The 27,980-nt window shown below is 43.5% G+C and overlaps 1 protein-coding gene across 3 annotated transcripts in view; it reads right to left on the bottom strand.

Annotated features, from left to right (window-relative positions):
* Positions 1-27,980, bottom strand: part of LOC148031961 (putative triglyceride lipase) — a 248,498-nt gene that overhangs the window by 145,148 nt on the left and 75,370 nt on the right. For 2 of the 3 annotated variants that reach the window (XM_087682557.1, XM_087682556.1), the window contains exon 4: positions 19,059-19,126. The exons of the other annotated variant lie outside the window; for it this stretch is intronic. In XM_087682557.1, the coding sequence (XP_087538683.1) occupies positions 19,059-19,126 (68 nt within the window). The remainder of the gene's footprint in view (positions 1-19,058; positions 19,127-27,980) is intronic. 3 annotated transcript variants of the gene reach the window in all.

Genomic DNA, 27,980 nt, shown 5'->3' with positions numbered 1-27,980 from the left:
TGAGGTAGGGTCATGCGCAGTGGTCGGTCTGGAGGCTCTACCCATCCGCCAGGTACTGGAGCCCACAGCAGACCGCTCGGAGATACAGGAGATCATAGGGAGTCTTACTGGATGGCATATTTGGAAGGTGCGATGCCAGGTGGCTTTCGGCAAAGAGAGACTTTCAGCACTTGCGACCTTAGCAAAGCTATGGACCTCCATCATCCATTCCCTCCACGGTCGATGGGATCAAGTGCAAGGCGAATCCAGGGCTTGTCAAGAGCTCCGTGGTCACTTCATGCGTACCTGGGGGGCCAAGGTCTGTTCTTTGTGATGCAGGTAGGCAGCCCCATTTGGCAATATACCCCCCCCCCCCCCTCCCCCCATGGCTTCTTGCCCCCATCCCCCCTAGACTGCCTTGAGAGGCTTGTATACATGATGTACTGGTGACTCTGCTTCAGCCCCAACTAGTGTGTTGAGCAGGAGCACTCTGTTGTAATCAGCTTTTTGAGTAATATAATCAGCCACATTTTACTTGCAAAAAAAAAAGGTCCAATGGCCCATGTCCCTCTTCGAGGCACTATCAGAGAATATAGACGATATTGGCACGCCATCGAGCAACCCTACCTCAACACTACAACCTATCCATCTTGGATAGACCCATGAGAGAGATCTTGGAATTACATGGATCCTCATATATATCCCACATTATATTAGATCCCTAGTGCTTTATTTAGTATTTTCAACTATTTAATGTTTCCTAACTAGATGTTTTCTTTTACATGATGGTCTCTTTATTCCTGTTGGGAAACATGATAATTCCTTTGAACTTTAAATGTATCTATGTGGTCTTGTAAGTAGATATGAAATTTGGTTTGGTGCTAAAGCATTGACCAAACGACAGAGAAGGTATCCAAGGTAAAAGGAGAATTATGGAAAATTGTAACAACCCTTAAATGTGATGAGGAGTATTTTATGGGTGTTCTTGTAGTCATTGAGACTGATTGTTTGCCAATATTGGGTATGATTACTAGTTATGCTACCCCAGACATTGTTACGCTCCGCTCGATTGCATACATCAAATCTTTGAACCCTGAATTTTAGCATATTGTAGGAAGATATAGCCCACGTGGCAAACATATTATCTCGAGCACGCTATGAGAATGGAGATAGGATGATGGATGAGGAGAAAGAAGATGACTTTCTTGTAGCTGAAAATGATGTTTTGATTGGTGAAATTGAATTGGTAGCCGTTGTAATTACAAGTACATCTCTCATGAATGCAATGACAACATTAAATGTAGTAAATACAACACTTGGTTTATCAAGAAGCGCTACTTCAACCAAAACTCGCGATGTACCAAGTGCCGTTACAATGCAACTGCAACAGCAATGGTTGCAGCCCTATCCGAGCTGCTCCTTAATTTCTTCTCCTTCTGAGAAAAAGGGACCTTATGGCTTTGCAGTCGACTTCGTGATGGGAGGCGTTTCTGTGACTGTTTCAAAAACTGCAGCTGCCCCCATAGAGCGTGTGAAGCTTCTGATTCAGAACCAGGATGAGACGCTCAAGGCTAAGAGGCTTGCAGAGCCTTACAAGGGGATCTTGGACTGTTTCCAAAAGACGAGCAAGAACAAAGGGTTGACATCCTTGTGGCGATATTCATAAGGGGATGCCAATACTTCCCAAGAAATGGATGTTTTGTGCCTAATAAGAAGGTTTTGTGGGTGCACAATATTACAATCATCACTATTTGCCTCTATATTTGTGTCAGCATCTACATCGCTATATAGAAATACAAATGCCGATGTAGATACTAATGTAAATAGCGGTGGTTTTTTTAAGATTTCATAAAAATTTTCACTACTATGAACATATGTATTGGGTCTATATGTTGTAGTGTTACTTTTCAAATAAAGTGATAAATAAATTTTTATTTCTCTAAGTTTAGCTCCACATTCTTATCTCCTTTTACATGCTTTACCTACAAGGACTTCATTCTCAAATGATTTCACCAAAAAGACAAAGCTATACTCATTGTTATATGTTGATAAGATAAAAGTTAATGAAGTGTTAGTAATCAAAATAAAGTGTAATTATATTAATCACTGTATCAACACAAGAGTACAAGAGTCATAAATAACTGAAGAGATGGTAGAATAGATCAGGAAACTTTTGTATGCTAGGAGACTAAATCCTCCCAAGGAAGAAGATCTCTGTGCTAAACAAGATCCAACTGCGAGCAGAGAAGACCCTTCAATTAGCAACATGACATTGAATACTACAATTGGAATAAAAAATAAAGGTATTCCATGTGATGTAGTTATGCCAACAACCCTTGAATCTGAGAAAATGGAACATTATGTGGCTATGCAGGAGTAGAAAATTTTAACTTGTTGAACACGGAATCAAAGGAACGCGTAGCAAGTGCCAACAGTTATTGCCAAATCTCATATAGGTGAGACCAAAACTTCCTAAAGTGGGTGGACAGGAGATAAACTTGTGCCACGAAGACTCCACACTAGTAGTGAAAAAGAAGCAGGTGCCATTAGAAATGTCTTCTACAGAGGCCTAAGCAAGCTAGCAATCAACATTCTCCAAAGAAAGGCCCTGCATTTGAATGGAGTTTTAGTAATTCATCCTTCCATGATAGTCAATTTCTACCATGACCTACTTTTGTGAAGGCCCCACATGGAATTAGCTTTAGGTTTCAACTAGTGATGATCCCTAACAAGTAGGTGACAGATCTGATTAACAGAAGTACCCTCCAAACATAGCTGGCCTGCAAGTCTCCAATCTTGCCATGGATGCTCTGGAGCAAGGTTATCAATCCTGCAAATGCAAAGGAAAGCATGTCCAACAAACCACATTATCCATGAGGGATGTGAAATACCCATCGAATGGTGCAAAAGGACATCAGGACACCTCATGTCCATAGTATTGCATCAACAATATAAACCAATCCCAATCATGCCATCTGATTTAACCTGGAGTGATCATCTTGTTTTCCTTCCCAAGAGACCAGCTTAGAAATGGCCAACAATTCAGCCTGCAAAAGGTTATCATGCAATTCCATTGGATGCCAAACTACCTTGCAAAGCACAACCGTTGGTGGTATAGTATTTGGATAATCGATGTTAAACATGTGCCACTGCAAGACCTGGATTTTATTATTCCTATGCACAACACGGGCTTGAAACGACGATCAATAGAGGGCAACCATGTGAGTCTCCACATCTAAAACAACACCACTGCCCATGTTTTTAGGAGTGCAAACATGGCTCTAGGAAACCCAAATAATACCAGCATGCAAGGAATCCTTTTTCCAAAGCATAAAGCAAATAGCCCGAGTAATCTCTCACAAACAACTCTTGCACCTAGTCAAGAGAGGCAGCCAATAAGTAAGCATGGAAAGCATGCTTTTTTGCACCACTTTAATATGCACATGGAAAGGCCACACTTGAGATTTCCAATAAAGGAACTTTGATTCCGTTGGTTAGAGATCCATCACAGCAATTTTTTAGGCATAACCTTGACACCCAAAGGATGACCCAAATGCTTTGCAAAATTCCCTTTTTAAACCACTTTCCCTTGCCACCCCAAAAATGTAAATCAGATTCACTGCAACTAATGAAAGATTACTTAGACGTGTTAACATGTAGCCCCCAAGCTTGACCAAACAAGTCCTAGATGCCCAATGCCTTACGGAGGTTATCCTGATCAGCTTTCAATATCATAAAGATATCGTCGACCAATGCCTGCTCAACAAAATGCTAATTCAATGGAAGGGACAATCCAACAAAATGTCGGCCCAATAAAATGCTGATTCAATGGAAAAGATAAGCCAGCAAGCGGCCCATTATCAGCCAAACGTCACAACATCGTGATAACAAGATGGGTAGCAAAAGGGCAAAAAATAAGGGACTCATAAGGCAGCGCTGCCTAACCGATTACACTAGAGCACAAGGCTTAGTGATCCCACTATTCAGCATGACTCAAGCAGGGGCATCCCTACTAATAGTGTACATCAAGTGAGACATGCGAGGCTCAAAGCCCATAGTCTACATGAGCTTAGCCAGAAAGGACCATTCCAAATAATTAAAGGCCTCTTCCAAGTCTAACTCTCCTTTTTTTGTAAGGAGTGATTATATTATATCGAGGGACTTAAAAAGTACAAAAGTCACATGAAGATGACCACACAAAAGAGTAAAAAAGTCAGGGCAGGGTCACTGAAGAGACCACCTAACGCCAAGGTATTAAATCATCTCTAGTCAAGATATCAACATGCTAAATAAGATCAAGCTGCCACTGAAGAAGACCCTTAAGCTTTCCAACATGACTCTAGATGCTTGAGGCAATGCAAAAAATGCATGCATTGTGAGTGATCTAAATATGCTAACAAAGCAAAAAGGACATGAGATATATTTGTGATGGGAAGATTCAACTACAATAGTATAGAAGAAACAATGTCCATTGGAAATACCCCGATGTCGAAGAGTCAAAGCAAGGGGAAGGCCACCCACCAACATGTGCCAAATGGGTACCTTACGTTTGAATGGCATCTTGTTGTGCCATTGCTCCATCATTGTTGATTTCCACCAGGCTTGAGATTTGTGGAATCCCCAAAGTACATTGGCTTTGATTGTCACCATGAATGATCGTTGATCATGAGATGATAAATTTAATTAACCAAAGAAGACTAGATACTCAAGTGGCCTACAAAGTCCCAATCTTGCCATGGACAATTAGAATCAAGTACAAGAAAAGGTTGGCAATCCTGCAAAAGTCTTAAGACCTTGCCCCAAAGGTCACACTATCCAGGATGGACCCAAAAGACCTATCTAATGGTGCAAAAAGACACGAGTGGGTCTTGAGGCAAGAGAGTGGCATCAACCACCAAGACCAATCCAAGGCAAGTCATATCATTAAACTTAGGTCTCTCCTCAAATATGTCCTCCCAAGTAAGAAGATGAGATATCGCTAGAATTTACAGTTGGAAAGAATTGCCAACCAATCTATACTTTTCCAAGTGCCATTTGACCTTGCAAAGCACCATTTTCCACGCACATACCAAATGGATGAGAAAAATTGAAGTAGATGTAGATAATTAAACCTTAGCATTAAGAATATGCCACCACGAACCCTAAATCTTCATATTACCATGCCAAAGACCCAAATCCTCAAGAAAAAAAACAAGCAATAACTTTCTAGGTTTGTTGACCAACACACATCGCCTACAAAAGATAACAGTGAAGGGCTGTCATATGGGTATGAACATCCAAAACAGCCCCACCCCCCATGGATTTCAATCTACAAACAAGATTCCAGGATATCCATGATATACTAGCATGCACAGAATCTTTCTTCCACAACATAAAACGCAAGTGGTGGGTGAGTTCCTTCAAAAACCAACATTAGTCCCAGGTAGCAATGGCAAAAGTAAGCAAGCATGGGGAGCATAATGGTCAGTGTGACTTCAAGTCACACATAAAAGGGCCAAGCTTGATATTTCTAATGAACAAATTCGGCTTCTAATTTTTGCAATATCCATTTCAGAAAAGTTTGGGCTGCACATCCACACCCAAGCAATAGCCAAGATGCCTCACAATGTCTCCCTACGAAACAATCACACCCTGCCACCTCAAATCTAGCAAATTCAAGCCCATAGAAGAAATAAGGGAGGATCGAGCAGCATTAATATGGAGACCTGATGCATGTCCAAATAATTCCTGAATATTCAAAGCTTTCCAAAGGTTAGAAGCATCTATTTTCAGAACCATGAATGTATCATCAGCGAGCACTTAGGAAACAAAATGTTACTGCAAAGGAAGGGATAAACTAGCTAGTTGTCCCATACCAACAAGATATGACAACACAGAAATAATGGGGCGAGTAGCAAGTGCAAAAAAGGAGAGGGCTCATAGGCTAGGCCTACCAAACCGAGCGTGCAAGAAAGGATTCACGAACTCCACCATTTAGCAGAACACGGGATGTAGCACTTGCACTAATGGTTTAGATCAACCTAGACATACAAGGTCCAAATCCCATAGCTTGAATGAGATGCAGAAGAAAATACCTTTTTTTTAGTTATTATATTAACTACAAACAAAGTACAAGATTGCAAGATTACAAGATGCACAATGGGTCTAGGCCATCACGCACAAAAAGATACAAAGTCACGGCAAAGGAACACAGGAGATTGCCATATGCCAAGGTACTAAATCATCTGTGACCAAGATATCTGAATGTTGTATAAGATCAAGTTGCTATGGAAAAGTCGCATAAGCTTCACAACATGATGTAATGCCCGAGGCGGAATGAAAAATTAATGCATTGCGAGTAACCCAAATATGTCAACAATCCCAAAATCTAAAAAAGTGAAATAGAATCTTCATATAAGGATGTGGCAAACCACGATATTTCGCTTGACCAAATACCCAATCAGAAAAGGATGAATCCTAGTCTCCACCAAGCATGCCAAATGCTCAAGCGAAGGGTCCAAATGAGCAAAAGGGTAGGAGATGAACGTGACAGGAAGACTCAACCATAGTGGTATAGAAGAAACAATTTCCATTAGAAATACCTCTACAATGAAGAGCCAACACAAGGGAAAGGTCCCCCCACCTTACAAGATCCCAATGTTGCCACGGTTAATCAAAATCCAAGGCAAGAAAGATTGCAAATCCTGCAATAGATCCAAGATTCTACCCCAAAGATCACCATAGCCATGAGGTACCAAAAAGACAAGTTTGATAGTACGAAAGGACATCAGAGTGCTTCAAGGCAAGAGAGTGGCATCAGCCACCAAGATCAATCAAGCCATGTAATTAAACTTAGGTCTCTCCTTAGATTTTCCTTCCAAAGAAAAAAGAGGAGAAACTACTAGAATTTCCATCTCCGATGAATTAGCCGCCTTTCTAGCCTCTATTGGATATCATTGGACCTTAGAAAGGACCATTTTTCATGAACACACAAAATGGTTAAGAAGAACCAAGGGAAACGTAGAAAAGTGAGCCTCGGCATTAAGCATATGCTACCACAAACCCTAAATCTTTGTATTATTGTGCCAAAGGCCCCAGTATTGAAGGAAAGCGTAGGCAATAAGAGTCCAAGGTTGTTGACCAATAGACAACACTTGAAATGAGGACCAATGGAGAGCTGCCATATGGATCTTTACATTCCAAACAGCCCCACCTCCCATGGATTTCGGCCTGCAAACATGACTCCATAATATCCAAGATATACCTGCCTGCATAGAACCTTTCTTCCACAGCATGAAACAAAAGTGCCGGGTGAGATTCTTCAAGGCAACATTGGTCCAAGGCAGCAATCGCAAGAAATAGGTGAGCATATGAAGCTTAATAATCTCAGCTACTTTGGGGTGCACATGGAATGACCAAGCTTGAGATTTCCACAATAAACAAATTTGGTTTCCAATTTCTGCGATATCCATTTCAGCAAAACTTTCGTCTACACATCAATCCCCCAAGGGGTAACTAAGATGCCTCACAATGTCTCCCTGCGGGACAAGCATAGCTTGCCACCCTAAATTTGCAAACTGGATCCTGTGCAATCAATAAGGGAAGATTTGGTAGCATTGATTCGCAGCCCTGACGCATGCCCAAATAATTCCCATACATCCAAGGATATCCAAAGATTAGAAGCATCCACTTTCAAAACCATTTAAGTATAATCAGCCAGTGCCTAAGCAACAAATTGTCAATGAAAAGGTAGAGATAGACCAACTAAATGCCCCTGTATCCACAAGATGCAATAGCATGGAAAGAATAGGATGAGTAGCAAGTGCCAAAAAGAGTGGGCTGAGAGGACAGCCCTATCAGATCAAGTGTGTGAGGAAAAAGGGCTCAATGACTCCTCCATTTAGCATAACAAGAGAGGTGGCTCCCATACTAATGGTGTAGATCAACCTACACATGCGAGGTCCAAAACCCATAACTTGCATGAGATCTAAAACAAAAGAACATTCCAAGAAGTCAAAGGCTTTTCCAAGTCCAATGGCACCTGAACAACCTCCTGCTACATGTGCCATGCATAGTCTATGGCCATCTATGCATTCACAATATTATAAAGAATGTTTCTACCCTTGACAAATCCATATTGGTGAGGATGAACAAGATCAGGCAAGTGTTTATGGAAATGGTTTGCCAACACTATCACAAAGATCTTATACATAGATCCCATCAATGAAATTGATCTCCACTATGTAAGTTTGAAATAGGGAGAGAACTTTAGGAATCAGCGTAATCAGCCCTTCTTTCCATGATAAAAGCATGCTACCCGAAGCCCAAACATGTTGGCACATGGCAACCAATGGTTTTGCGAAAAGCAATGCATAGGAACCAAAAATTTCACCGGTGATACCATCCCAACTGAGGATTTTATCATTTGTCAAATGTAATAAGACATCCATAACTTTGCCCTCACAAAAATCTTGCATGTCACGGGGAACCTAATCCCTGACCAAAGCATAAAAGGGTGCATGGGCTTGAGCAATCCGGGAAGAACATATCTGTCACAAACCTAAAAGATTTGCGAAGTATTCCCAACACATATTTACAATAGATCCAGGATCTGAGACCATGTGACCTGCATCATCTTGTAATCTCACCATATTCTGCAGTGCTAGGGATGCATGCAAGGCTCAGAAGAATTTATGAGTTGGACAAGACTATTTCGAAGACCGTCATTCAGATTTCCTAGCTTAGCTTATTGGTAAGACTGCAATTAAAAGCCTTGAATAAGTTCAGCCAGCTGAGCCGATAATGAGATCAGAAAATCATCATGCAGCAAATCAAGCAATAGTAGAATATCACTTCCAACATGTCTTCCATAGCATTTAGACGCTGCCTATTAAATGAAGCATGATAGATCCCATATTGTCATGACACCTTTTGGACATTGGAAATCAATCTATCAAAAGAGTCCAATCCTTCTAGTGGAAAATCACGTGAAAACCTCTCTAGCAAGTAGGTCATGTAGCCCTTGAAAATAGCATGACTCAAAAAGGAAGAGTTGAATCTCAAGGGCAGCCTACTCAGGAGACCAGCAAAAGCATCCACCAACTCCCTAATCATGTCAAGCTCCAAAGGAAAACAATCGGATAAGACATAATGCTGCAAGACTTGCATTTCCAAAAAAATTGGTAAAAAGGAGACTTCATGCATGGCATAAATACGGTCTAGTCGAGACCACATGGCCAAGTATTGAGGCGAGTGAAAGGTAAATCTCGAAGCCGATGGAGAAAGCCAAGACCAACTATCATGTTTAAGGACATCCATCACAAAACCCTGCCACACCCTGCTTTCTAGATTATCCATCAAAGAGTGTTCCGAAGTAGACTAGGACAGGTCAACAAACATGTTAAAATCGCCCATAAGCAAGCCCAGTCTTCCTACACTCGCAGAATCCTAAAGATGGCTCCACAAGGCCTAACAATGCAATGAGTCATTGGGTGCATAAAGACCAACCACCCATAAAACCTTCCCTTCAAACACAATCTCAATCACTAGGAAGCATCCAGGAACATCATTCTTAACAAGTATCAGCTGGAATTTTTTGTGTATAACCATGAGGACACCTGAATACTGTTTAGCCTTGCAGCCAACATAAAAAAGATGAAATCCATGACAAGCCAAAATACGACCAGCACCATCATGGCTTTTTTGCTCAACAATGCACAAAGCATCCCAACGGTTCTCCTGCAAAATACGCTACAAGCCGTGTTCTTTACTATGGAAACAAATCCCACAGTCATTCCAAGTGGCAATCCACATATGTAAAATCAAAGATCTCATGGATGAGACTACTCACACCTTGCTTGAACTTTCCTAGCTAAAGCCTCCAAAAATCTAGAAAATCTACCAAAACTTCGAAAGCATTATGTCTCGTGCGGGCTGATTTTGCAATGGCAAATGAGCATATTTACGATCCGATGGGGTGATCACCTTGCCTTTACAATCAAAAGCAAGGTGTGCTAGAGGATCCCTAGGGTGCTCTTGAGGGTTCTCAGCCTGCGATTTAGGTTGTGCGGCCTACTTCGAACTCGACGGCAGATCCATGACAAGTGCACGTAGCACATTCGAAGATTTATCCTTTCTACACACATATATATGAAAGGAATCTTGAGTGTCTGACAATGAACCCATTGGTTGCTCAATTTCCACATTCTTACCCTTTCTATGTTGAATCAATCCATCTCAAATCATCCGGATCTGAAGAATGCACAGGCTACTTATGTTGCACATCCTTCTGCAGAGACTGTTCCCCAATGAGTCGTGTCTCAACCATCATATCAGTGTCCACATTACAAGTAAGAGTAGCATCCTTTTTGTCCCAACACTCAGCCATGAAATGACCAAGCTTGCCACAAGTGAAACAATGAGCTGCAAAGGTGCCCCAGTTGAGCTTTATCCATAGTGGATGCATGCCAGTGCAATTAAGGCACAACTAATTGGGCCTTTTTCTTGAGGTGACCCACAACATGCATAAACAATTCTTGTGGCCTGCCCTGATACTCAAAGGCACCAATACAGTGCCAATAACTGCCATTGCATCCCTTAACAAAGGCCAATAAACTGCAGGGCAGCATTATACTTCAACCCACACTCTACATTCATATTTGAGTAGACTTTTAAAATCAGCCATGGGTCTCCATGGTACCAAATGCACCATTTACCTATAAAAACAAAGGGGCAGCATGCCCAAAAGATGATCTCTCTTTGTGGCTCATGTAAGCATGACCTCATAGAACCTTGAGGGCCCACAAAAACCTTGTCAATGCAATCACACCTAAGAATGAAAGCCAATCAATGACAGATCCAAGATATCACTGGGATCCTACCCATGAAAAAAACATGTAACTCCACGTTCATAAGAGGCAGAGAAAGATCGAAGCACTTTTTGCACGTCAATATGCGCATCCACAATGTCTTGTTCATCACAATTTGGAAGATTACTATGATTGTGTTGAACATATTCCCCTAGTAAAGAGTTAGCAAACTCTAGCAGATGTTCCCAATCCAGTTTTGGGGAATCATCAGAAGCATTGGCAACCTACATATGAATGCGGCTGAGATTCCGAAGGGGTAGGGCTATCAACAATCATCATAGGAGCATCCACATCATCCTTATTGCGTTTCATTGCAGGTTGTGCATCAGAGATTGGAGCCACTTCCTCAGCCATCTCCTCCATGCACGAGACCATCTCATCTTCTCCCTCTGAATCGAGCCCCAAAGCATCAACCACCTGATCCATGAATTCCATATTGAGCTCAGACATGGTGACCAAACACTGTGCTGCAGATCAATCTACCCATAGTCATTGTCTTTCTCTTTCTGTTTACAGGGTCCGGAGTCCAAAGCTAAAAATGAAGGGAATGGGAGCAGTAGAACCAATCATGCAGCAGGTTGTTGGCCAACTCGGCAGTAGGTCAAAAACTGAACACCCAGGCTTTTGGCAGATAAATGCAGAGTGATCAGGTCTGAAACTAGGTTGTGCAGCTCCCAATCCTCTCTCTCTCTCTCTCTCTCTCTCTCTCTCTCTCTCTCTCTCTCTCTGTCTGTGGAAAGTTTCCCAGACATTTTGTATGTAACGTTTTGGTCTCATAGGCCAACTTGGCCTTTCGTAGACATTAATATAACCTTCTTTCTCTCTCTCTCTCTCTCTCTGTGTGCGTGTGCACATGTGTGTGTGTGTGCATGCCAGTCACAGGTCTACAGTCAAAGCAGGTTGCCAACGCAGGGACTTCCAGAATCTAAGCACCCTCAGTTTGGCAGTCTCCACCAAACACACTCAGATCTGGACATACACAGGTTGGCTACAGGGTAGGGCAGCAGACAGTCACTTTGCTCTTGATTCTCGTCGCTGCTCTAACTGTGGCGTACTACAAACAAACAATTCCTGTGTAGCCACAGTCCTGTTCGAAGACAGCTCTCTTGACAACTAATCTCTGCGTGAACTACACCTATGTATCAGGTCAAACGTATAGAAAGCCTACTGCCTGATAGCCAAAACCCTAATCAGTAGGTCTGAAACCCTAATTCGACACAACAGAATGTCTGACAGTCGAAACCCTAATGAACATGTCTGAAACCCTAATTTGACACAGCAAAATCCTTCAAAGAGCTCTCTCTCTCTCTCTCTCTCTCTCTCTCTCTCTCTCTCTCTCTCTCCCTCCCCCCCCCCCCCCGTAATAGGAGTTGTATTCTCCAACCATGCAAATTAAATCAGCACACTCCATGAATATGGATCAGTCCGGAACAAAGAACCTACAGCAGGGCCCTCCAAAGGGCAAGGGCACCTACACGCTGAGTAGGAGTTGTCACCGCAGAGAGCCTCGAACAAGAACTATAGCAAAATAGGCTGAGACACTTCAAGGTGTGGGGCAACCTGCCAAGCATAAACTAACAAGATGACTCCCTGGGCAAGCAGCCTAGATGCACCACAGCAGAAGGGGTGGGCAGATACGAACAAAGGTGATAGGCCTCAGGGATGCGAGTCAACAAGGCTCCCTCACACACACACACACACACACACACAATCTCTCTTTTTTTTTCCATGAAGATAATTGAATTAAGTAGTAAATATTTACATCAGACCATCAGGTCAGCATTGAAAATAACAGATATGAAGGAAAGTCTACACAGACTCACAGAAATGTCACACTAAAAGAACAGCTGGTGTGGAGCGAACAGTATCCAGCCAGAGAGCAGCAATGTCAGGAAGAACCAGATCAACAAACACCATAGAGGAGATTTGCCACAACACTAAACCCCTGATTCAGGCCACATGACCATGAATGCCAGATACCGAATCAAAAATGAAGGCATTTCGAGTACGCCAAATATGCCACAAGGCTGTCCATCTAAGGAAATGGAAAAGGCAGGGGTAATCTCAACTCAAAGAGGTCATGGAGGTCATCTTTCCCATAATCCACGAACAAGGTGATATCCGTTGTTGGGTAAACGAGAGCCACACACGAGAAACAAAATTCCAAATCTGTCTTGCAACAGGGCAGGAGACAAAAAGATGAAGTGTTGTCTCATCACATGTGGTGCAGAAGATACATCGCCCAGCACAGATTTTATGAGCACGCAACACATTCCTAGTGGGAAGAGCCCCAATAAGTAGCCTTCATAAACACTTTTCCCTGATATGGAACCTTAGATTTCCAGAGCTGGATGAATCTATCCTACCATTTCTTTTTGCTGTCCCGAATATACCATACTTTATTAGCCTTATCCGTGACCCATCTCTTGGCCTCCACCATCTGATGATATATCTGGTTAGCTGACCTTTTCTCGAAATCATCAAGAATCACAAACATCCAATCACGCCAGGGAGACAAAAGCTGTAATGCAGGCAAAGGATAGTATCTCCCAAGTCTGTCCTATATGGCCATCCAAATATTATGATATCCTCTAGGCACCCAAAAGTGTTGACAAATACGCCGAAAGGAATAAAGACAGGCTTGCCTAGGAATGACACCATCCAGGACTGTCTGTAACCCCAAATGAGCCATCCAATTAAACTTGTCACGCTGCATATCTTTATCAAGCCAATCCAACAACCTAGAGGAAGCCAGTACTTCTCCTCCTTTCGAAAATCCGGGGGGCCAAATTATACAATGTAACATTGCCTGCCAAGAGGTGATCATATGGGAAAGAAGAAAAGACTGTGAGACCTTAATAGATCTTGTGGAGTTAAGCACATGCCACCAAGAAGCTTGAATAACTGTACTACCATGAGAAATGCCAATCCTTTCTAAAAAAAATTTGCTATATCTGTCTAGGGATGACTCTCTACACAAAGTGCCTGCAGAAGAGCTAACCTCAAAGCAACCATATGAAAATTAACATCCAAAACTCTTGCTCCCCCCTTCCTTTTAGGAGTAGTCACATGCTGCCATGAAATCCACACCTAGCCCTGATGATTTCCTTTCTTTTTCCATAGCATAAATCGGATAGGGTGAACCAATTCTAATAGGGATTTCTTGGTCCAAGGAAGCAATGGCAAGAAAAACGAATTCATGCTGATCATAATGCATTGAGCAACTTTAAGTCTCACATGGAGAGGCCAACCTTGATCATAATGATTTCTAATATTAAAGGATAGTAATCAGACAAAACATGTTGTCGCTCTATCCACATATCAATGACTACAGGGAGAAAAGAATCACTTTAACAAATATAGATCCTATCCAATCTGGCCTGTGTGTTTGGATGCTGAAGAGAACGATAAGTATATTCTGACTGAGAGGGATGCATCCAAGACTACATGTCCTGTTTCAAAGGCACAGCTACTAGAGCATCTCAAGCCTGTCGCTCATGACCATCCATAACAGAGTGTTGCGAAGTCGTCTGATCCAGAGATGTACAAACATTAAAATCCCCCATTACAAAGCCTGGACGAGCCATGGCAAGGCAATGCAAGTCATCCCAAAGTTGATGACGTTCACGAGCAATAGAGGGAGCATACACACCTACTATCCATATAACCTCTCCCTCATATAGGATTTCCAGAATCATAAATCTGCCTCGATGGTCCTGAGAAATCAAAGACAAAACATGTTGTCACTCTATCCACATATCAATGACTACACGAAGAAAAATAATCACTTTGACAAATATAGATCCTATCCAGTCTCGCCCATGTGTTTAGATGTTGAAGAAAACGACAAGTATATCCTGATTGAGAAGGATGCATCCAAGACCACATGTCCTGTTTCAAAGACACAGATACTAGAGCATCCCAACCCTGCCGCTCAAGACCATCCATAACAAAGTGCTGCGAAGTCGTCTGATCCAAAGATGTACAAACATTAAAATCCCCCATTACAAAGCCTAGACGAGCCATGGCAAGGCAATGCAAGTCATCCCAAAGCTGACGACGTTCACGAGCAGTAGAGGGAGCATGCACACCTACTATTCATATAACCTCTCCCTCATATAGGATTTCCAGAATCATAAATCTGCCTCGATGGTCCTGAGAAATCAAAGATGGTTGCAATGAAGATCTAACGGCCAACATTACTCCAGATTTATGTGGAACATGACTACTAAAAAAACAGAATAATCCTTATATACATAAGATGATCTTGCCAAAGCAAGTTGTTTATGCTCCACAGCATAGAAAACATCCCAATTGCTGGCTAAAACCACTTTCCACAACCAATACTGCTTATTGCCCGAAGAAATACCTTTCACATTCCATAAAGCAATTCTCATGATGGATCACAGAAAAGGAAACTACTGAACCCCCACTTTCCCTTTCCCTTTAACATCAACTACTTTGGCTGTCTGAAATCTTTCCATCTCGCTTCGAATCACATCTACCAAATCTGCCCTTTGTAAACTAGCAATCGAAGTACGAGAAGGAAGCTGTTGTTGATATAAATAGAAAACTTCCCGAGGAGGCACTAGCCTCCCTCACAAATTAAAGTGCAGGGCAGTATCAGAAACCCTTTTTTCATTCACACCAACTGCAGGTTGAGGTTTCATGTAGAACCCCCTACCTCGGCATTGAAAAGTCCAAGTGATAGTCTGCGAAGCTGGGTGAATAGAAGTTGACCAAGGCTCCTATTTAGCATTACGGTGAACCACCGTAACCCAAGAATTGTCCTAACGAGCCAAGTTCTAACCCACCAAAAGCGATGCACGATGAGTACCCGCTTGAGAAGCAACCTTCTTTCCATCTACTTGTCCCTACTCGACAATCGGCATAGGAACAGCTTCAGGCTACTAAACCATCTATTGGGGAAGATGGTCATGCATATCCAAATCAGGATCCATAGACCGCTACATTACCTCCTGGTTTCTATCACATTCTAAAAGAAAATGTCCCAATTGTCCACATTTGAAACAGTGCCCGGCAAATGTGCCCCATTTCAGCTCATAAACCAAAATTTGCAATCCCAAAACCTCAAAACGAACTTTGGTTGGCGGGTGAGGTTTCCCTATATCCCAAAGCATGCAGGCCCTATTCCTATAACGGGAGGCCAACCGAGGATCCACCAACACCTTACCAAGAGATCTCAAAACCAAGGGAAGAAGTCGCCAAAGATGTGCAGGAGAATCAACCACCTTGACCCAAATTGGGCATACCTACCTAAGAACCTCCTAAAACTCCACCATAGGCCTCCATGGAACCATATGAACTAACTGACTATCCATGAACGACGGGATACGTTGCATAATATAAGCACGCACTTTCGTGGAGCGGAAGAGAGCCTCAAAAAAACCCCTCGGCCCATCATAAATCTCTTCCACCAGGGGAGCCTACCCATGCCCTGAAGCATCATCCTGACTCATCTCCACATTGGCAAGCATAGATTGCAACCAAGCACGGATTCTAATGATCAATGGAGTCCTTCCAGTGAAGTAAAAGATGGCTGCCCCTCTCATGGAAGGCAACAATCTGCTGGTGAACCAGATCCGCACCCATAACTGCGACCATATGTTCCCCTTCTGGTAAAGAATTCGCTTAACCCTCATTTGCTTGAGCATATTCTGACATCAGATGATTGGCAGTGGCCAACTTAAACTGAAAAGACTCATTAGTCTGAGAACACGGAACATCAACATTTTGCGAAGGCAAATTCAGGGCACACAACTCGGTTCTTCGACCGACATCTTGCAACGTTTACCCATCTCATCCCCTTACATTAACTGCCCAGAATCTCCAGCTAACGAATCACCATCTAATTCCGCCAAGCCTTTATCGTCCCCATTTCCAATATATTGGTCTAGAAAGGCCATATCAATAACATAAGATTCCTGCAAATTTGCCATTTCTGAAGTTTATGCCTATTACGCAGATAATTCCAACCCTAGCTGTCTGTCTCAGAGCAGAATTGAATCTGTCTCCTTCTGTATGTCGTTGAACCTCAGGACCTCAGCGCCAATCTATCCTCTGTTGTTCTATTTGTACAGACCTTTACAATCTCTCTCTCTCTCTGTCTATCTTACCCGGGATTAGAGCAGGTTGTCAAACCCATGCAATCAGACGCAGAGCAGGGCGCCAAGAAATGTCAGAACAGGTCAAAGATGATGGTCACGAGCAGGGCAGAAAACGGAAAGGCAAGGCAGAAGACAGGAAATAGGTCACCCATGAGAGTCGCGAGCAAGGCAAAAGACGGACGGGCAAGGCAGAAGATGGGATGGCAAGAGGCGAACAGGGCAAAAAAAACGGGGCTCTGTGTGTACTCACAGTCATCCGCATTGCTCATCCCATCCTCAGGTGGGCGTCCGCTTGCAGGTAGGCATCTGCAGGCAAGGAGTGACGACGTCCACAAGCAGCTCAGGGACGAGGCTTCCGCAGGCAGCTCAGGGACAGGGCGTGCTATTGTCCGCCATCAATTCTTCTCTCTCCCTCTCTCTATCTCTCTCTCTCTCTCTCTCTCTCTCTCTCTCTCCCCCCCCCCCCCCCCAGCCTAGCAGAGACAAAGCCACCCTGCTAGACACCTTACAAGCCACACCGTGGAGTCACATTGGATAGAGCTATTTCCCTTCGTCGAGCACGATGACCCCGTCTACCAAGACCACGTCCAAGGAGGCCACACCACAGTCGGATTAGAGCCATTATCACGAGACACCGAAGACTCACCACTAGGCATATCACTGAAGCAGCTAGAGACCCCGTCATTGCTGAAATCATGTGCAACTCTTGAGATCAGCCACAGCCCATAGTCTCCACCACACTTTTGTACATGGTTCTATCAGATCTGGTTCTCCTTTCCTTTCCTTTTCTTTTCTATTGATGGAACAACACTACACATGGTTCAACCCCAACCCTAGTATAGTCCCATCATATAGTTATTTTCAGTATTGTTTCATAGGCCACCCACTTATTTGTAATGTTATATTTACCTTACTGATGAGATGACATTAGACATGGATGTACTCTCGATTTTGTCTCATAGGCCACATTGGCCTTATGTAGACGTTAATATATCTTTCTTTCTTTTTTTATTTCGTTCTATGGGTAAGGTGACGCTGGGACGCTGGCGCGAGGTGACTGTTTGACGCTGGCATGAGGTGACTACCCAACGCTAGGATGTTGGCGCAACGTTGGCGTGATGTTGGTGTGAGGTGAAGTGCGGGACACTGACTGGACACTTGCATGAGACTGGCGTGAGGTTACAGGACACTGGTGGGAGCGAAGGCAAAGACGGAAGTGTGGCAGACGGAACACTGGCGTGAACTGACGTGTCACATGTGAGTGATGGGAGCTGACGTGTCTGGCATGAGCTGTGACAGAACTAGCATGAGTGCAACACGAAGGAGCTGCCCTGCAGGGTCACGTCTCTGCACAGAGAGACAGCCACTGTCCTGCAGGATCACATCTCTGCACAGGGAGACTCTGGCTGCCCTGGAAGCTGCAGAGGTATTGGCAGTCGTTTAGGAGTGTCTGCAAGGTCAACATGGGGCTATGCAAGGTACCAATGCAAGCACACTGAGTGGCCCTCCTAGACTACAAGATGGCAGAGACTACTAATAAAGAAACCAGTGGACATGAGACCGAACTTGACACACAACCAATCGGGCCAACCACAGGAGGCACTGCATCAGAAGGGCGGTACAAGACCCCCACTAAGGACGAAAAGTTCTACTACAGACAAAACAGAAGGAGAGCTCGTGAAAATGCCACTCCCACAAGTGCCAAGCACTGGACAAAGATGCAAAGGCCAATGTTTAGAGGAGGAACATGTATGGATCATCAAAGAGACCACACGGTTAAAATTCCAAGAAGAAGTATGCAGGCATGTGCTATACTGGACAACTTGAAATAAAGAATCAAACACAAAGGTTCAGAGCAAGGTTACACAAGATGGGGCAGGAACTACAGATGAGAAAATAAAACAAAAAATGGAATTCCAATACAAAAAGCATTGCCGATCTCCACCTGCAAGTTCAACAAAAGGTAATTCTTGCCCTTTTCGAACTAAGTGCTAATCCAAATAAAACACTTTTAACCTGGTAAAACATGATCTCTTCTTAAGAAATAAATATTAAAACATCTATCAGAGTTTTATATGCAAGTAAACCAGATCTTGTGACTTACGCCCAGATGGTTTTGCTTCGTACAACAGCTTCACCCACACGTAATGTTACATATGGATCGCTAGTTCCCTGTAACGTTTGAAATTGTTGTGTCTTCTAAACCAAACATGTGATCAAACCTTCCACACACAGCCTTCTTTCTTCACATTACAAGTCTACAGAACCCAATATATGCTCAACAAAGGGCAGAAAACCAATCAAACTTGCCAATCAGTTACACCTAATTAGGAGGCAGCAAGGCAATCAGACTTGGAAATCTAGGCTTCCACAAGATGTTCTTCACACACAACCTGAACTCACTGGAACACAGTGCTAAAGCTGGAAAATGAGACAAGTGAATAGAGCATGACACTCCGAGCAAAATATTTAGCCAAAATGGATTCTTCCTGCCTTTTTTGAAGGATTGTTTGCATCAATGCTTACATGGCTTTATGGAAATTTGCAGTCACTCTCTTTGGAGGTGACAAGCAAGCTAAATGCTATGCAAAACTTCAAGTGAGGTGGCCCTGACACAAACTGCCCTACTCATTGGCTTATCAATACTCAAGAGAATTGACCAGCTCCCTCAAGCACTTTATTTCAAAAAGGAGCACTGAGCTAAAACTTCACAAGCCCTTCACATAGAACTTGGAACAGTCCCAATTTAATGAAGCGTCACCTGCTGTACACACTTTGCCTCGAGCTATAAAGGACACAGTTTGGGTCATTATTCTTGCATTTTCAATCCTCAATCATGTAGTCAATTCTGGAGAAATTCCTGAGCCTACTCATGAAAAAGACCTTTAATTCTGAATCCTATTCTTTTACTGGCATTGTTTTCTTGGGTTGTCCAGCTGGCTTTTTAGTACTCTTATTTGCAGCAACCAGAATACAAAAAGAACTCACTGAAGCTAGAGCCCCTTTTCCAATCTACGCCACCAAGGAGAACATACACCCCCAGCAAACCATAAACCTCCTCAGAAGAAAGGTCTTTCCAGGCGATCTTTCTATTTCTCTGCAGTACAGAAGAAGCTAGTTAAGCTAGGCTATTGTTCCATTTGCACAGATTGAAAATGCAGCAATCCCAATGAGACTACAGGAATTTGAGGATCTTCCATAATAGGAGCAAAAGAGTCTTAGGTCAACAGTGACCTGTCTAGCCACATCAGATAATTCCCGGTAGCCAGATATTTCTCAGTATCAGATGCTATTCCCACATGTCCTGATCAATTAGTGCCACCTGATCATCTACTTTCTAAATATACTTGAAAGTTTTTTATTACATCTGTTTTGTGATATCATGTGAACAAATAATATCGATGTACAAGAGGGGTCATGTTCAGTGCAAACACAACAGACTGCTCCATCTCATGAAGAGGAGGACAGCCAGACAAAGACTGCTGTAATAATCTCTGTTGAGGTTGTAAATGTCCAAAGATGGTATGATTGTGAGTATCCATATATCCCACAATGCCTAGTAGCATACCCGATCAAAGAAATGTATTAGGATCTCAATGCACTGGGAGCAACTCCAGATATCTGGAAGTTTTTCCAAAAGTCTGAAGGGGAAATCAAGCTGTATTGGCTGGACAGGAAGACGAAAGAATCTGAAACTAAGACAATGTGCTTAACAGAGGGACGAACATGACAACGTTCTTAAATCAGCATCATGTACTGCAAAGACCAGCTGGTTTGGAAAGGTATTAAAGGGTATTCCTTCCAAATCCTAGAAAGCTAAGAATGATTGTCAAAACATCCAGAACGGCAAGATTGAAACCGTGCCATACCATGGATCCACTCAATGAAACAAACCTGACACATCCAGAATTTGAGGGCTTTCTACAGAAGCCAGCTGCCTCCTCAGAAAATGGAGTCACCTAATAAACCATCTAGGCCTACAGGAGGTTCTCATGCAGACATCACTGTGAGATGGAAGGATCGAGGTGCAGCTGAGATTCAGTAGACAGTGTGAGAGTGAGAGACAGAGTGAAGCACGACACCCAAGAGAATAAACTGTAAGAGTGTAATGAGAAAGTACAAAGTACAACCCTTAAACCTTAGGGTTGTAGGGGGTGTTCACACCCGACACACACGAAGTGCCCATAAGTGTGTAACATAAGCACATAAGCACATACGACAATAAGACTATAAGTCTGGGGGAAAAACCTCTCCTACCGAGAGTAAAAAGTGCCCCAGTGTCCTACTGATCACCGACACTCCCATATGAGCGTAGGCATAAGTAAGGCGTGAGTCAAATACCCAACAAACCCCCCTGGAGTGAAGAGTGATCAAGAGTACAAGGATCATCCGCCACCAAAGGATATCAAATTTAAAGCATCGCGAAATGCTTCAAATTTGTCACGAGGAAGAGCTTTGGTGAAGATGCCTGCCACATTACTGGTGGTAGGACAATCGACAAGGCTGATATCACCTGCATGTAGCCTCTCTCTGACAAAGTGATAATGGATCTCAATGTGTTTCGTGCGAGCATGAAACACTGGGTTCCGTGCCACTGCAATGGCACTCTGACTGTCAGTGAACAAAGAAGTAGGCTCCGTAACAAATACATCCAAATCAGCTAGCAAGCGTCTAAGCCATACGCATTTAACTGTGGTAGTGAAAGCTGCCTTGTATTCAGCTTCACATGACGATGTGGTAACAGTGGATTGTTTCTTGCTAAGCCAAGAAATGCAAGAAGAGCCAAGCCACTAGTGGAGTGACGTGTATCATAATCACCAGCCCAATCAGAATCACTGTAAGCATGTAACTACAGTGGTCCCCCCTTGGCATAAAGCAACCCAAGAGATCGAGTACCCTGTAAGTAGCGAAAAACATGCTTCACAGCTTGCCAATGTGACATACGTGGCTAATGCATATACCTGCTCAAAGCTGAAACTGCAAACTGTATGTCCGGCCTAGTGTTGCATAGATAGATAAGACATCCAACTGCAGGAGCATATGCATGTATATCAAACAAATCATTGTCATCATGTAATGACAGTTTCAATCCAGGTTCCATGGGGGTACAAACTGGCTTGCAATCCTGTAAGCCAAACTTCTCAAGAAGCTGCGCAATATACCTTGACTGTGATAGCCCAATACCTCGAGCATCATGTATGAACTGGATGCCCAAGTAGTAATGCAAAACTCCCAAGTCAGACATGTCAAAAGTTTGCTGCAAATTTTGTTTGAATGCTAAAATCTGATCAGCATGTGTTCCAGTGAGCAAAAGGTCATCAACATAGAGACATAATCAGCATAGATCCCCCTTCTTTACATACGTAAAGGATAGACTCAGATGAGCTGTTTAGAAACCCCTGACCAAGCAAGAAAGCATCTATTTTTGCATACCAAGCTCTAGGAGCTTGTTTCAAACCATATAGTGCCTTTTTGAGCTTGCATACTAAATGTTCTGAGCCTTCAACTACAAAACCAATGGGCTGCTGTACATAAACTTCCTCCTGAAGTTCCCCATGTAAAAATGCAGTCTTGATATCTAGCTGATGCACTGTCCAACCATAATGTGCAGCAAAAGCAATCATAGACTTGATGGTCGTCATACGGGAAGTAGGAGCAAATGTCTCCTCGTAATCAATGCCCTTTTTCTGTGCGTAGCCTTTAGCTACAAGCCGTGCTTTGTATTTATCAATGGATCCATCTGCTTTCCTTTTCAGTTTGTAGACCCATTTTGTTCCAATGGCTTTCTTCCCAAATGGCAAAGACACCAAATCCCAAGTTTGATTCTTAGTAATAGAATCTAATTCAGCTTGCATAGCTACCATCCAATGCACACTATGTTGTGCATCCTCATAACATTCAGGCTCTTCATTATCAAAGGTACTTGCTGCCATAATAAACTCCATGGTATGTGCTGAATCATGCAAACGAGTTTGCCTTCTAGTACGACCAGCCATGGATGCATCCAAAGGACTATCTTGCATAGTCTGCAAATACCATCTAGGTAGCTGTCTAGCATCCTGACTGTGTACAAGCTCTTGCTGAATTTCAGTTTCAGCATGATGCTGAATATTCCGATCAGCCAATGGCTGAATTTCTGCACTTTCCATAGGAGCAACTGGCTGAACATTAGGTTCATTTTCTGAAGCTCCAGCTGAATCACCAAAAGTAATGGGCAGCAGCCCTTCAAAAACATCAAGGGCAGCCTGATATGTGTCCAAACCAGCCAAGGATAATTTTGATTTTTCATCAAAAACAACATCCCTGCTGACAAAAACCTTCTTTGTAACGGGATCATAGTCTGTAGCCTTTGCTTTCATTGCTATATCCCATAAAAATGCACTTAACAGCCTTGTTATCCAACTTTTTTCTAAGTACCTGTGGAATATGGGCATAGGCAAGACACCCAAAGGTACGAAAGTGACCAACAGAAGGTTTACGGCTGTTCCAAGCCTCAAAAGGTGTGATGGTCTTCAAGGCTTTGCTAGGGCATCTATTCAAAATATGGCAAGCACACATGACTGCTTCCATTCAAAAACTATAAGGCAAGCTTTTTGCCTTCAGCATACATCTGGCCATCTCCATGAGTGACCGATTCTTCCTCTCTGCTAACCCATTCTGCTATGGAGTATAGGCAGTAGTATACTGATGGACTATGCCCTTCTGCTACAAAAAGGAATTCAGCATAGAGGACATGTATTCCCCCCCTCGGTCCGAATGGAGAGTCTTAATCTTGCATCCAGATTGATTTTTAACAAGTGCACTGAAAGCCAAAAATGCATCATACACTTCTGACTTCTTTTTCAAACAGTAGACCCAACAAAAACGTGTAAAGTCATCAATGAATGTCACAAAATAATAACAACCACCCAATGACATGGTTTGCATAGGCCCACAAACATCTGAATGCACCAACTGCAATCTGGTTGTTGCTCTGAAAGCAACATCACGAGGAAATGAGAAACGATGTATTTTCCCTAAAATGCATCCCTCGCATAAGTGCTCAAGGAGGTCTCTCCAAGAGAGGTAAGCCATCCAGCATCTGAGTACGCTGCAAAAGCATCAAGCTGCCAAAGTTTACATGCCCCAAACGAGCATGCCATAACTCCACCTGTATCATAGCAGGAGTAAGAGTGGATGTCAAATATACCGACTGATCTACTGAAAGAGCATCCAACTCATATAAACCATGACACAAAGATCCTGTCAAGACCAAAGTCATGCGTTCTTTATCTCTAACCATGCGACGGTCATCATCAAATGCGACCTGCAAACCACAACGTGCCAAAGAAGAAATAGAAAGCAAATTCTTCTTGATTCCAGGCACAAACAAAGCATCCTGCAGGCGGAGAATAGAGCCATCAATGGCTGTGAGCTGAATCTCCCCAATACCACGAACAGGGTATGATGCATTATTGGCACACTATACCGATTTCCCAACGGGAGGTGCACTAACTGAAGCAAACAAATCTCTGCGAGATGTAATATGCCTAGAAGCACCACTGTCAAAGAACCAAGTGTCAGCATCCTCTGTAGAGCTAAGTGCTTTATCGGCCCAAGAGATGTCATAACTGCAAGTGTAAAAACAATAGTCCCTGTCCACAACAAAGGACGCGGACTCACTAGCAGTGGAAGTAGTAGAAACAGACATTCCTGACTCCTTCTTCTCTTTGGCAATACGCTTCCTGCACTCAGTGATATAGTGGCCGGGCTTCTTACAATAGTGACATTTTCCTTTTTTTGCTTGCGTCCCCCCTTGTATTTGATTCTGCGATGTGCCAGAAGTGCCAGAACTCTGTGGAGCATTTTTCACCTTGCTGTTTTTGCCTTTCTGTCTTGCCACAAAAGCCTCCTCAGAGACTATAGCATCCACACCACTATTTTTTCTTGTTTGCTCCTCCTCTAGAAGCAAACTAACCAGCTGAATAAAAGTGAGTGGGTGCTCAGCAATCCTCATGGTGAGGTTCAATGCAGTATGAAAAGACAAGTACGAAGGAGGTAAGGAATTCAAGATGGTGGATATCAACTGTACATCTGAAAAATACTCATCTACATTCATGAGCTGCTCCCTCAAGTCCTGAATCTTATTTAAGTGATCCTGCATAGAATCACCCTCATGCATCTTCAAAGTTTCCAACTCTTTCTTCAAGAAAGAGATCCGAGTCTCATTCTTTCCTGCAAACATATGCTCCAAAGTTAACCATGCATCTCATGAAGAAGATGCTAAACGAATGTAAGGGATGATGGACCGCTGAACTGCCAAAGCAATCAGTGACAAAGCCTGTGCATCACGTGTATCCCAAGCTTTTTGAGCTGCAGTTCTTGGAGGAAGTGGCTGAGGTGGAGCGGGCTAAGGTCCCGTTGTCCACGTGTGCCATGGGGAGGAGGAGTAACGGGAGCTACAACTCCCGGTCGAGTTTCCTCTCCACTGACATAATCCCATAAATTTTTGGCCACTAATACATTCTTCATCATGAATGACCATAGCGAATAATTATTTCCGTCCAATCTGTCTTCCTTGGATACATACGTAAAGACATCACCTCCCTGATTTGCCATGATGACAAATTTCCAAAGACAAAATGAGCAATGTCAAAGCAGTATGGACTGGAAATCTGCAAATTTCCAGAAATTGCAGCAAACACACTTCTGCAATTAATGTGCAAGGGCGTACTCTGTCAAAAACTGTCTTTTAATGCACGCTTTCCAAGGTGCAAACAGTGCTCAGTAACATTGTTATATCAAAATCCCCAAAAAAAATTTGCCAAAATGTCTGTCAAAACAGTCTTTTTGTGAGTGTATCAGCAGTTCATATGCAACTGTCCTCAAAATACACAAAAGCCCCAAAATTTCTTATGATCCAGTCCAGAAATTTGCATCAAATTTATCGCACACCTATATCCTGTGTTGTGCCTGCCGCGTATGAACCTCCTCTTGCAGAACTGTGTTCTGGACTAAAAATAAATTTTTTTGTTAAAAAAAATGTACCTTACGTGGACTGCAGGCTGACGTGCTGGACAGGCGTAATGGCGCTGGCGTCGCTTCAGACAAACGGCGCAGGAAAATGGGTGGCCGTGGCTGACGTGGACTGGGCAGACGATGACACGACGGCGGGTCACAGTCTGACGGGGCAGTCGGGCGGACAGGACGTGTGTCGTGACGTCTACAACTGGCGGCAAACTGACAGGCGGGCGCTGTCGATTGACCATGCTGACCACTTACATGTCATAGGCAGGCGGCGTGCCACAAGTTGCGCTGGAGACGTCTGCGCCTGCAGCTGGAGAGATGCGCGCTGTAATCTGGAGCTGCGCGCTGGCGTGAGAAGCTGCACGCTGTGCAGGCGCAGGGCAGAGAGTGGCACTTGGCTGAGATGGCGGTGCTGGTGAGCAGACGAGCTACAGGTCTTGCCTGACAAGCAGAAGTAGGCAGACGAGCTGCGCTATCGGCTGGAACTGAAGGCTGGAGCAGATCTGAGAACTGGCAGGGGCTGCAGACAGTGGGAGCTTCAGTCTGTAGACTGCAGACTGTTCTGATACCAAATGTGAGATGGAAGGATCGAGGTGCAGCTGAGATTCAGTAGACAGTGTGAGAGTGAGAGACAGAGTGAAGCACGACACCCAAGAGAATAGACTGTAAGAGTGTAATGAGAAAGTACAAAGTACAACCCTTAAACCTTAAGGTTGTAGGGGGTGTTCACACCCGACACACACTAAGTGCCCATAAGTGTGTAACATAAGCACATAAGCACATACGACAATAAGACTAAGTCTGGGGGAAAAAACCTCTCCTACCGAGAGTAAAAGTGCCCCAGTGTCCTACTGATCACCGACACTCCCATATGAGCGTAGGAGTAAGTGAGGCGTGAGTCAAATACCCAACAATCACCCTCACTGTTGTGTAAATGAGAGAGATGGCCTTCGTAATCTGACTGAGTGGCATGAGAGAGTTTCTATAATGAGAACATCCAAATCCACCAGGCAGGCCTAAAGGAGGTGGTCATGCAGACATGAACCCCACTATTTTGTAAATGAGGGAGAGAGCCTTTGTCCAATATGACTGAGTGGCACTAGGCAGATTCAAAGGCATCTGTTCCTTCTTTTCAGAGAACTATACCAAAAAAATTAAAAAATCATAAATATATCACAAAGGCAGACAAGCAGACTAAGATGCACATTTTGACTACATAGAACTTTCCAATGCTTAGATATAAAGTACACTCAGCTTCTTTGTTGATATAACTACAGAGATGGTCCATGTAGAGTAGAAAGCCTTCCCCATGCAGGAGGCATTCAAGCAAGAGGTTGAACATAAGGCTGCAGGGAAGAAAACATCATAGCATGGAAAACTGGCACAATACGTAGTGCAATGGATGCCTTTCATGCACACTATGTTGATGCCACGCAAGCCTTCAAGAGAAAAGAATGGCAAAGAACAGGAATCTGAAAGCCCCCATGTAAAAGGCTATAATTTCTTGGGGTCCATCTTATTTAGGAAGCAAGCTATAGCAGGGGGCACTCGCAATACCAGTAAGAATTTGCACAAAACCACCATAAAATGGGTTGCCAAAACACAGTCGTGAAAGCAGGATTGAATTGGAAAAGAAATAAGAATTGTATGTCTAAGACACAGTGAGTATCACTGGGCAAAAGCTGGAGGTTGGTGGAGATTGCCACCAGCACCCACCTTGGCACCAACCCCCACCAACCTGTTGTGCCACCTGCTTCCTCCACCCTGCTTGCCCCCACCACCTGATGTGCTGCCTGCCCTTGCTGTCACCTTGCTTGCCCCTGCCAACCTACTGTGCAGCCTGCTCCTGTTGCCCTGCCTGCCACCACCACCCTGTTCTGCTGCCTTCCCTCGCTGCCTCCCCTGAATATGGCCACTTCTTTCCCTGCTTTCCTGTACAGCACCACCACCCACCTGCCTTCTCTTGCACAGCAACACTGCCTTCTTCACAGTGCCCACTCCACACTCCTGTCCTCCCTTT

This window comes from Lygodium microphyllum, chromosome 8 (assembly GCF_053477565.2).
Source record: "Lygodium microphyllum isolate KBCC chromosome 8, Lygodium_microphyllum_v1.1.10, whole genome shotgun sequence".
Lineage (NCBI taxonomy): Eukaryota > Viridiplantae > Streptophyta > Polypodiopsida > Schizaeales > Lygodiaceae > Lygodium > Lygodium microphyllum.
The sequence above is the reverse complement of the archived record's forward strand: the minus strand, read 5'-3'. Positions and strand labels throughout refer to the sequence as shown.